This window comes from Chiloscyllium plagiosum, chromosome 4 (assembly GCF_004010195.1).
Source record: "Chiloscyllium plagiosum isolate BGI_BamShark_2017 chromosome 4, ASM401019v2, whole genome shotgun sequence".
Taxonomy (NCBI): Eukaryota; Metazoa; Chordata; class Chondrichthyes; order Orectolobiformes; family Hemiscylliidae; genus Chiloscyllium; species Chiloscyllium plagiosum.
The window spans coordinates 24,528,113-24,540,737 of record NC_057713.1 but is presented as its reverse complement, the minus strand read 5'-3'; the positions used below and the strand labels follow the sequence as shown (position 1 = coordinate 24,540,737).

Below are 12,625 nucleotides of genomic sequence, written 5' to 3'. Positions count from 1 at the left end.
TTCAGCAGCAGTAAACTGAGATGAATTTGGAGGTGAAACTGAACAAATGATGTGTTCAATTTAATAGAGTGTTTAAAATTAAGGTCAAGGTCACATAGGATGTCAAAGTCACAAACAGCTTGCTTTAGAATGACAGAGTAGTTGCAGTTAGAAATGAAATCATCACAAAGGAGATGGAGTTTCCAGCATGGACCAAAGATAAAGACTTTGGTCTTATCGATGTTGAGCTCCTGGAAGTTATAACTGATTCACGGCTTGATGTTGCAGAGTTGAGTGATATTGAAACTGCTGAAGCATTGACGGAAGAAGTCAAGCAAACGAGGCTGGGCAATCAGAATGCATAGAAACTAATCCCATATCTTTTGGGTGGGGGACTAACAAGAGCAAAAGGCTGAGAATAGATTCTTGGTAAACTTAGGAAATCGAAGGAGGGGAATGTAACAAAGGCCATTTCTGGACATGTACTGTTGGCATTTAGATAGATAGGAATGGCATGTGCAATTTAGCAGGGGTGGATAATGAAAGAGACATGAATTGACTTTTGGCTTCTTGATTCAATCAGATGCCACATCATTTACCTTCTCATGGCAGAGGTTCAAACTCTACAGTATTTGACGAAAGTAAACTACAAGGGCTGTAACAATGAAGTGACCATTAGCCACCTTCTCATACCTCCAAACATGTATGCACTTTCTTTTAAATAACAACAAGGAAGGTCAACTAGACTGCAGACAGTCTGGCTGCTATTTTTGGACAACAGCCTGATGGCTCTGAAGCAAACAATAATTACCATGGCCGCAAGGTTGAAATGGCAACACACTTTTAAATACATGTTCATTTCAGTGCATGGGTATTTTCAAACCATGATAATAGCTTGTACACAGAGGTACAGGTATATTATGGCTCACTGGAAACAGGGTGCACGCAAAGCACGTTCCATGTAATATGCACTCAGACAAATGATAGAGAGAAAATACGGGCAGCACAGTGGCTCAGTGGTTAGCACTGCTGCCTCACAGCGCCAGGGACCAAGGTTCCATTCCCGTCTCGGGCAACTGTCTGTGTGGAGTTTGCACATTCTCCCCAAGTCTGCGTGGGTTTCCTCCGGGTGCTCCGGTTTCCTCCCACAGTCCAAAGATGTGCAGGTCAGGTGAATTGGCCATGCTAAATTGCCCATAGTGTTAGGTGTAGGGGAATGGGTCTGGGTGGGTTGCTCTACAGATGGTCGGTGTGGACTTGTTGGGCCGAAGGGCCTGTTTCCACACTGTAGGGAATTTAAAAACAAAATATAAGAGTCTGAATGTGTCTAAAAATGCTAGTATCACTGCAGTATAGAACAAGCAGAGTCTAGGCTTTCTGATAATCCTATCCAACAATTTTATCACAAGTATCTGAACACCTGTATGTGCTGCTACCCTCCAATGGGATAACAAGGAACAGTTATGAAATGAGATCAAATTAGAAGATGAGCCATACATGAGCATGAAGATTGTAGGTTTCATATCGATGTTAAGTTTAATTATCTCTGCCAACAAAATGTGCTGCAATTAGCCTCAGTGCACTCTAGTCAGAGAGCAGAATACTTTGGACTGGGTTACTGACTCTGAACATCATCTGCTGAAAGTGTATGGAGAGTACACAGGGGTCACATTTACAGTTTAGTACTTAGCCAATGTTCATTGTCATTCTTCAGTCCTGAGTTAAGGATGAGGTTCCTGATATTGCAAGGAAAATCTTTCTCCCCTCCCATGGAAATATACTCCAGGAAAGGATTGGCCAGCTCAGATTGGAGAAAGGAGAAGACAATAAAAAAGCTGAGGATATTACTCTCCACTGAATTAAGCGTAGAAACACACATTGCTAACACAATTACAGTCAACTACAAATGGCAGATTCAAGGCATCAACTTACAGGTGGTCCAGCGATGCCTCGAAAACCCTGTTCTCCTGGATAACCCTGGTCTCCCTGTGAAAAACATAAAACGTTAAATAAATCAAACTTTGCTTTTCAAATTGTTTTCTCGAGAGTGGAGGGAGTAAAAGCTGGTAAACGGTCTTGGATTCTTGAAGTCTGAACTGTTACCATTCTGAGGAGATGGAAATAGGGTTGGAACAGTCATAAAAATGGCTGCCGAGGAGTATGGCTGGAAACCCCACCTCTATATTGGCCTCCCAGCATCCTCCAAGGGTGCCATTGGAACTGGGCCTTGACAAAGGCTTTCTCCTAATAATGAGACACTTGATATAATTGTGAACTCATTGCGACTCCAGCCCTGCGTTATTTTAATTTTGTGTGAGGTAGCTAAAGCTCAGCAGTTGTCTGATAGCATATCATCTCAACAGAGGTAAGGTCAGGTTGTTATGACAAATTCTTATTCAAATATCTATATGGTTTAGGAGATTGGGGCACTGATACAAAATTGTAGAGTCATGCAGTATGGAAACAGGTCTTTTGGCCCAACTCATCCATGCTGACCACGCTTCCTAAATTGAACTACAGGGTTCCTCATGGAACTACAGACCAGCGAGGATGCTGAGAGTCAGGATCTACCTGCATTTGAAAAAGCAAGGACTGATCAGATATAGTCAGCATGGCTTTGTGCATGGGAAATTGTGTCACACAAATTTGATTGAGTATTTTGACGAGGTGAACATGAAGATAGATGAGGGCAGAATGGTAGACATTGTCTATATGGACAAGGTTCCACATGGTAAACTGGTTAGTAAGGTTAAATTGCGTGGGATCCAGAGAGTGCTGGCCTATTGAATACAAAATGTGCTTGACAGTGCGAGACAGAGGGTGGTGGTAGAAGGTTGTTTTCCAGACTGGAAACCTGTGACCTAATGCTATTGAATGTCAAGGATGGTGGTTAGGTGGTATCTTATTGGAAACCAAGGATTAGTGCTGGGTCCACTGTTGTTCATCATTTATGTAAACATCCCAAAGACTTTTCTGGTTAATATTCTCTTGCAGAACAAAGGCATAGTTAGCTGATCAGCAATTATTGCCCATCCCTAGCTGCCTTTGCAAAGATGACGGTGAGCTGCCTTCTTGAACCACTGTCCATGTGCTGTAGGTAGATCCACAATGCTGTTAGGCAGGGAATTCCAGGGTTTTGACCCAGCAATAGTGAAGGAATGGCAATATATTTCCAAGTCAGGATGGTGAGTGGCTTGGAAGGAAACTTGCAGCTAGTTATGTTCCCATGTATCTGCTGCCTTTGTCCTTCCAGATAGAAGTGGTTGTGGGTTTAGAAGATGCCTGTCTAAAAATCTTTGGTGAATCTTTGTAGTGCATCTTGTAGATAGTACACACTGCCACTGAGCATTGAAGGTGGAGGGAATTATGTTCATGAAAGTGGTTTCAATCAAGTGATCTGCTTTGTCCTGAAGGGTATTGAGTTTCTTGAGTGTTGTTGGATATGCACCCATCCAGGGAAGTGGGGAGTATTCCATCACACTCCTGACTTGTGTCTTGTAGAGGGTGGACAGCCTTTGGGAAGCTAGGATGTGAGTTCTGCAGTATTCCTAGTCTCGGACCTGTCTTTGTTGCCATTGTATTTATATGGTGAGTCCATTTGAGGTTCTAGTCAATGATAAATCCCAGGATGTTGACAGTGGAGGATTTAGTGATGGTAATGCTATTGAATGCCAAGGATGGTGGTTAGGTGGTATCTTATTGGAAATGGTCCATTGCCTGCATTATAATTCCATAGATGGTTAAATAAAAATATTTGCAAAATATAGAATTGTTAGTGGTACTTGATTTTTATTTAACTGTTGGTGAGTATAAACTTTTCTGTTGAAAATATGAAACCGTGTGACTTAATTTATGCTGTTAATAACTAGGAATTTGGTTTAACTTACTGATATATCTTGAGATCATATCAAAGGTCAGTTGCATACTGTTTGTTATGTTTATTTAATGCCCAAAGATCTCAATACACTGCTTTCCATTCTACATTTATTTCTATCTCGCAGCTTCCCTCTAAACTTTAGAATGTCAAGGGAAGCCTCACCTTCCTATGGATAAAACTAATATGTGTTTCAGCTCTTAAGGATTTAATTTTATTCTCCTCAGTGTTCCTGCTATGCTCGGAGATATAAAATTTGTTAGAGTCTTCAGTTCCCAAGTCACAATTTGGAATAAAATTGAAGAGATGGATTATGACAGAAGATTCTTACAGAACAAAATTGACTGATTTAAAATTATATATAACCAGCTGACCCGAGCGGACTCATCTGCCATTGTCGTCTGAAATGTGGGAAATCTTAACTTTGCCTATTCTGTTTTTCTGTATTGAAAGATTAAAGTGCAAATGGCAGTCGAAGCAGAGATTGGTAAAACTGAGTCACAACATGGCCAGCTTTTATGACCTGATTTTATGCTCACGCTGTCTCATTGGATGGCAACGTAATCTCTTATGCAATTAACTTCAGAGTTTGGTAAAAATAGCAGTCACTTCTTGTTTGCATAAGAGGCAGGTTCAAGGGAATCACAAATGTTGACCTTCATCAACAAGGGATAGGTCTAAGGTTTATCTTGAATGGCTTGGGTACACATTAATGGTATGCAAAGTAAGAAGCCGTCTCCTGAACATAGAGAACAACAGTGAAGATGCACCATGAATAAGATTAATCTGTGAATATTGAGCTCATATAGGACTATATATTTTAATTGGAAGTAATCAAAATTACATCATGTAAATAGACTATTCAACCCAATTCGTCTGTTTTGGGTTTTATCTTTGCATGAACAGTAGTTATAATCTGATATACATGCTCTGTTTGCATATTTCTTCAACTAGCAATCTCACCCCTTTTGAAATATAGAAATATTACCTACTGCAGTCTCTAACTCTGGTCATACATTTCATAATCTCATGAAACATAATGTAAAATCAACCCAGAACTATTGATTTTTGTTGAGATTTCAAGAGCAGTGAACATCCTCTGGTGTGTCACCTAGCTCTAAAAATAGATGGAATATGTTGACCTTGTGACTTAATATATCAAGATAAAGAGAATAAGCTTTTTTTTCCTCATAACACAGGCTGCACTCTGATTTATAGATGCTTTTGGTAATCTTAGATAATTCAGCACAGGCAAGGTATCTTTCCTATATAATTCAGTTGCATACTGCCATTGTAAAACAAAGTTTAACTTACAAATGAATAAAATATATTATGAGGTGAAAGATATCAGTGCTGAGAATTGGAAGATCTCCTATTATGTCAATGTCTAAAAACTAGATTTAGCATGAATTAGCAGAGTGCTGTGCACTCAGAATAGCAAAGCATACTGCATTAGGAAGACATTTCCATTTTTCATCTTGACTGGTACATATTAATAGACTTGCATGTCGAGAATGTCAAATTGCTTAGCATGTCAGACCCTCTGTAGGTTTTGTAGTGTGTGGAGGTAGATATTTATTAAATAACTCAACATAACATCTGAGATGTGAGGCAACATCTCAGTTGACCTGTGGCCTTAACTCCACTTTTCCAAAACCACGGCTTTTGTATAAATCTAATTCGGCCATGAATACACTAGAATCTGGTAATCCTGTTCTCTGACATAATGCTTTTCAAAACTTAGCAACCAACTGAGAGACAAAATTACTCTTCAGCTTTGTGGCAAATGGGCAATCCTTATGGGACAGTCTAGAACCAGACAACATAATCTCAGAGTGAGAGGTCGCTCATTTAAGCCAAAGATAAGAAGGAATTTCTTCTACCAGAGAATAGTGAGTCTTTGAAATATCTTACTGCAGAGGGCTAAGGAGGTTGGGTCATTAAGTGCATTCAAGGCTGACATAGACAGAGATTTAATCAGTAAAGGAATCAAGGATCATGTGGAAAAGGCTTACAACTCTATATGTCTTTCCATCCTGTGATCAATTTGTAGTAAAAAGTAAATAGTGAGTGTAAATAAGAACATTTCTTGCTGAGTATTTGCTTTTCTGTTGAGTAACTTACTAATGTTCACTGTTAAAATACTCATAAATAATGATCATTTAGTACATTAATAATAGATGGTTTCTGCAGAACTACATTCCAATGTTATCCAAAATGTTCTGCAGAATCAGGGAGAAAAAAAGAAGAAAATATTCATGCCCACCTTTAGTTCTTTTAGCCAGAGTTTTTTGAGAAACATGCATACCGATTTATTTCGGTAAACACTCGTTGATAATATAACTATGATACAATATTGCTGTTGCTTTCTTTGCATTTTTTGGGAGAATAAAGAGGTGTGGATGTATCGAGCAGTAGGAGTTGATTTATTGTCTGGTGTTTGTCAGTTTGTCGTCTATTATTACTGTACTAAATGACCATTATTTTTGTGTATTTTAACAAAGAATATTAGTAATTTATTCAAAAGAGAATACTGAGTAAGAAATGTTCCTATTTACACTCATTATTTAGTTTTTTTACTACAAATTGATCACAGGATGGAAAGACATATGGAGGTATTTGGTGTTTGTCAGCTGGTGGTAATCAAAGTTTTACAAACTTCTTGTCTAACGTATGGTTGTCAGCAACTATAAGACTCAGAATTCAAAACAAGATTGCCTTTTCTGAGACTTGACGACTTAACACTCAAAGCTGAAAAACGTGGTGCTGGAAAAGCACAGGTCAGGCAGCATTTGAGCAGCAGGAGAATTGATGTTTCCGGCATAAGCCCTACATCAGGAAGGTAGGCCCTAAATGTTGATTCTTTTGCTCCTTGGATGTTGCTTGACCTGCTGTGCTTTTTCCAGCGCCAAAATTTTTGACTCTGACTCTCCAGCATCTGCAGCCTTCACTTTCTCTTAGTTACTTAACACTCAAACCATATGACATGAATAACACAAAATCTTGTTCAAACTTTCAATTATTAATTACATTACCATCCGTAATTCCAGGAGGTAGTATTACTACCATCTTGATCATCACAATTGGAGAAATACACTGCTTTTGTGAGGCAAGATTGTTCCATGCTGCAATATGTACACTCCCAAATACAATTACCTTTCATATAAAAACAGCAGGTTAAGGATCATAAAGCAATGCACCCGTGATTTCTCATTTGCAAACTTGCTACAAACCAGAGATAATAAATAAACTGCAGACCGTCTTAAAGTGAGTTAAGTTGTTGTACCTTCATATGTGTCACTATAGTATGGCTGCCATCCAAATAAAAATCAATGCAATAGAGGCCGACTTGCCTCTATCTGTAAATATATAGATGCATGATATTGTGATACATGTTAAACATAAAATTCAGTTCATTCCTGTTATTCTGTTGTTAACAGAATAAAGAAAAAACAATTAATGTCCTCCTTTTCATGTGCTAATATAAAGCAATTTGATTACAATTTCTGTTGATGTAGCATGTTTATTGTAAATATATCTATGTCAAGGTTGAATTGAATGAATCTACTGAAAACCTGTTCATTACTGCTGCACAAAAGAACAAGACAACTTGTTCTTTCGTCACTATCAAACTCCATATATATATTTCTCCAGTATTCAGCATACAACAAACCAATGCATATAGTTTTATTCAACATGGCATTTAAATTTCTTAATTCACTTTCCCCAGGAAAGACTCTGCTCCAAATGGTAAGATCTGAGAGAAGTTCATTCAAGGTAAGAATATTCCCTCCCGCCCTTCCTTTTCCAAGCAGGAACTCTTGCCAGGGGTAGCAGAGATAATGATTGAAAGACAGTAACAAAGATTCAGTGTGTTTATCCGGTCACCTGCTGAACCACAAAAGTGAGAATATATGTCCTTGTCAAGTTGGTTGCCCACTTGTCTATGTCCTTTATAGTTCTACATAATCTTCCTCACAGTTTACAAAACTTCCAAGTTTGCATCATCTGCAAACTTTGAATTTGTCCTCTACATGCCAAGAAATATGTCATTCATACATATCAGAAAAAGCAAGAGTCCTAATGCTGACCCCTGGGGAATTCCACTCCAAATCTTTCTCCTGCCCAAACAATGTCCATTGACTGCTACTCTCTGCTACTTTTATTTATACATTGTTACTGCCCCTTTTATTCCATAATCTTTCTGCTGCATGACTTTGAAAGTCCATTTATGTTATTCCAACAGATGGGGGCACTTGTGGTGCAATTACAGTATCCTTGCCTCTGGGCCAGGAGACCTTAACTCACGTCCCACATGCTGTAGATGACACAAACAGATTGAATAACATGATTAAGAGTATATATGTGTGGTCACCACTGTGGAACAATAGTAGTGGCCCTACCTTTGAGCCAGAAGGTCAGAATTCTGCCTTATCTTGTGATAAACACGTTTATTAAAAATATGTATACCACATCAACAAAACTGTCTTCATTCACTCTCTCTGTTTCCTCTTCAAAAAATTTCGAAGCACATTAGTCTTTCAAACATGATTTGCCCTTTGGAAGTCCATATTTATTGCGTTATAGCAACTGGATCATTTACGTCACACTGGTACTCTACATAGATAGATTGATCTATTCTGTGATGTGGAGGAGCTGGTGTTGGACTGGGGTGCACAATGTTAAAAAAAACACACAACCCCAGGTTATAGGCCAACAAGTTTATTTGGAAGCACTAGCTTTCAGAGCGCTGCTCCTTCATCAGGTGGTTTAATGCATTGTCTTAGCTGAGATGTCACCTTTTGATATAAAACCTTAAGTTATCTCAAGAATGTGACTTAAAAGAAGTTCTGGGATTTATATATTAATGAACCAAAACCTGCAACACATTCTAAAAGATGAAAGACTTAAAATTCAGGTTTGTTCAATATATCATTGTATGACACTGTAATCATTTGCTATAAATTCTGTGTCTTATGATCTTATACTCCACAACCACCTGATGAAGGATCAGAGCTCTGAAGGCTAATCCTTCCAAATGAACCTGTTGGACTATAACCTAATGTTGTGTGATTTTTAAGTTGATCTATTTTATACTGACCTCATAGCATAAACAAAATAATCTTAAATCTGATTGATTTTGCAGATAATGAATGATTGAAGAGAGCAGTATATCCAGTAGTAATGATTCTCCACCCATTACTTAAAGGAAGGAGCTTAAGCCATTACAGAAATGGTCTTATACTTCAAATGATTTGGATGTGAATACAGAGTGAGAATATAGTAATTTTGTAGATAACACCTAAATAGGTGGTGCAGAGTGAAGAAGCGTATCTCAGATGGGATCTTGATCAGATGGGCCAGTGGGCTGAGGAGTGGCAGATGGAGTTTAATTTAGATAAGTGTGAAGTGGAGCATTTTGGGAAAGCAGGACTTATACAGTTAATGGTAGGGCCCTGGGGAGTGCTGCTGAACAACGAGATCTAAGGACGCAGTGCATACTTCCTTGAAAGTGGAGTCGCAGGTAGGTTAGGTAGAATTTTGGCACACTTGCCTTCATTGTTCAGAACATTGAGTATTGGAGTTGGGATGTTATGTTGCGGCTGTACAGAACATTGTTGAGGCCACTTTTAAAGGTCAACCATATGGAGGTTTATAAAGTCATGAACAGCATGGACAGGGTGAATAGCCAAAAATCTTTTTTTCTAGGTTGGGGAGTCCAAAACTAGAGGATATTGGTTAAATGTGAGAGGGGAAAAATTTAAAAAGGACCTATAAAGTAACTTTTTCATGGAGAGGGTGATGAGTGTATAGAACAAACTGCCAAATGAAGTGGTGGAGGTGGGCACAATTACAACAACTAAAAGGTATGTGGCTGGGTACTTGAATAGGAAGGATTTACAGGACTATGGGAAATGCTGGAGAATGGTAGTAGGTCAGATTGGGATGTCTGGTTTCGTGGATGAGTTGGACCGAAGGGTCTCTTTCTGTGTGTATGACTCTTTAATAAAAATGCTTATTATCACCTGACTTCTAAAAATATCCTGAATTAGGGTGCACCTAGAGGTGGCTGAGAACTTGTCTTGGCTGAGATCTGCAAACACTGAAGCAGACATACTTGGCCTCAATATTACATTTAACATTATTGTTTAACTTAGATATGAGCTTTGTTTTGAAATCTAGATTGGTATCATTTTGATGGCACCAAATGCCCAGTTAAGCAGTGTAGCTGTTTTGAAGGTGATTGTAAAGATTTTTAGGTTTGCCTTTTCTTTCATCCAGCTAATTTTTGCTGCATGTGATTCCGGCAGCTATTAATGCATTCATTCTTATAGAGTCATAGAGATGTACAGCATGGAAACAGACCCTTCGGTCCAACGCGTCCATGCCGACCAGATAGCCCAACCCAATCTAGTCCACCTGCAAGCACCCAGCCCATATCCCTCCAAACCCTTCCTATACATATACCCATCCAAATGCCTCTTAAATGTTGCAATTGTACCAGTGTCCACCATTTCTTCTGGCAACTCATTCCATACACATACCACCCTTTGTACGAAAAAGTTGCCCCATAGGTGTCCTTTATATCTTTCCCCTCTCACCCTAAGCCTATGCCCTATAGTTCTGGACTCTTCCACCCCAGGGAACAGACTTTGCCTATTTACCCTATCCATACCCTTCATAATTTTGTAAACCTCTATAAAAAAGAAAGCATACCAAATGCCTTCTTCACTATCATATCTACCTGCAACTCCAATTTCAAGGAGCTATGACCTGCACTCCAAGGTGTCTTTGTTCAGCAACACTCCCTAGGACCTTACCATTAAGTGTATAAGTCCTGCTAAGATTTGCTTTCCCAAAATGCAGCACCTTGCATTAAATGTCACTCTTGCATCTTCAGAAAAGAGGCGACACATCAAAACGATATAAACCAATCTGTGTTTTCCTGAATTAAACTGAAGGTATGATGATGCACACTCAGTTAAACTTTAATTCTGTATTATCCTGAAACCCAATAACACTTTATGGAATGATTTAATATTTCCACAAAATGTGCAACCAACTAGAGTTCTTTGTTGAAAGTGACAGCTTCTTACAAAGCAGTAGTGTAGTGCTGTTTAACAGTTTGCACGGAGACATATCCAGTAACAACAGGAACCACACAGAGATTTTAGAGAGGAGTTGATGATGCACCTCCCAGAAATTCAACACACAATCTAAAGCTGAAACATGTTGTAGAGTGATTTATTGGAGGCAAGAGTTCAACCTATTGTGCAGCATTGTTACTGTTGCAATTTATAAGCTGCTGTCAAGAGCAACGCAATTGAGCTCGCTATTTGGAAGATTTAAGAGGTTTCTTCAGTGAAAAGAGCGATATTATTACATTTTGGACCTGAGCCACATTTTGGCCCTAAAAGATGCAACAAAACTATTCTCACTCTCTCCGTCTTTTGCTCCGTTGGTTCCTATTTAACTTTTTGGCAGTTTGAGTTCAACTTCAGAGTGTTGTAAGTTCACAGCACGTAAACTTTTTTGTTTTGCCAACTGTCTGCTTTCCTTCAAAGTAATTTTAAAACGAGCTTCTTAACTGTGAACTCAGTTAACCCAATTTAATTCTATTCACATTGTGCTCCACATCCTTAGCCCACCCTTATGATGTGGTGACATCCTTTTATGCGGGAGAAGTTCTTCCATGTGAGAGTTGTGCTCGAAACAATAATCTGGAATAGAATATCGTGTGGAATTGAATAGATATAATTATTCAGAAAGAGTAAAGGGTGGGATATATACAACCACTGCTTTATACAGTAATTTTATGATTAAGGAATTATAGAGTCATAGAGATATACAGCATGGAAACAGACCCTTCGGTCCAACCCGTCCATGCCGACCAGATATCCCAACCCAATCTAATCCCACCTGCCGGCCCATAGCCCTCCAAACCCTTCCTATTCATATACCCATCCAAATGCCTCTTAAATGTTGCAATTGTACTAGCCTCCACCACATCTTCTGGCAGCTCATTCCATACACGTACCACCCTCTGTGTGAAAAAATTGCCCCTTAGGTCTCTTTTATATCTTTCCCCTCTCACCCTAAACCTATGCCTTCTAGTTCTGGACTCCCCGACCCCAGGGAACAGACTTTGTCGACTTATCCTATCCATACCCCTCATAATTTTGTAAACCTCTATAAGATCACCCCTTAGCCTCCGATGTTCCAGGGAAAACAGCCCCAGCCTGTTCAGCCTCTCCCTATTGTTCAAATCCTCCAACCCTGGCAACATTTTTGTAAATCTTTTCTGAATCCTTTCAAGTTTCACAACATCTTTTCGATAGGAAGGAGATCAGAATTGCACGCAATATTCCAACAGTGGCCTAACCAATGTCCTGTACAGCCACAACATGATCTCCCAACTCCTGTACTCAATACTCTGACCAATAAAGGAAAGCATACCGAATGCCTTCTTCACTATCCTATCTATCTGCGACTCCACTTTCAAGGAACTATGAACAGACACTCCTGAGAACCTTACCATGAAGTGTATAAGTCCTGCTAAGATTTGCTTTCCCAAAATGCAGCATCTCGCATATATCTGAATTAAACTCCATTTGCCACATCTCAGCCCATTGGCCCATCTGGTCCAGATCCTGTTGTAATCTGAGGTAACCCTCTTCGCTGTCCACTTCACCTTCAATTTTGGTGTCATCTGCAAACTTACTAACTGTACCTCTTATGCTCGCATCCAAATCATTTATGTAAATGACAAAA

At 39.1% G+C, this 12,625-nt stretch overlaps 1 protein-coding gene across 4 annotated transcripts in view; it reads right to left on the bottom strand.

Moving 5' to 3' along the window:
* col22a1 (collagen, type XXII, alpha 1) overlaps positions 1 to 12,625 on the bottom strand; it is a 302,096-nt gene that overhangs the window by 125,944 nt on the left and 163,527 nt on the right. For all 4 annotated transcript variants that reach the window (XM_043687854.1, XM_043687855.1, XM_043687856.1 and 1 more), the window contains one exon: positions 1,912 to 1,965. In XM_043687854.1, coding sequence (XP_043543789.1) covers positions 1,912 to 1,965 — 54 coding nt within the window. The remainder of the gene's footprint in view (positions 1 to 1,911; positions 1,966 to 12,625) is intronic.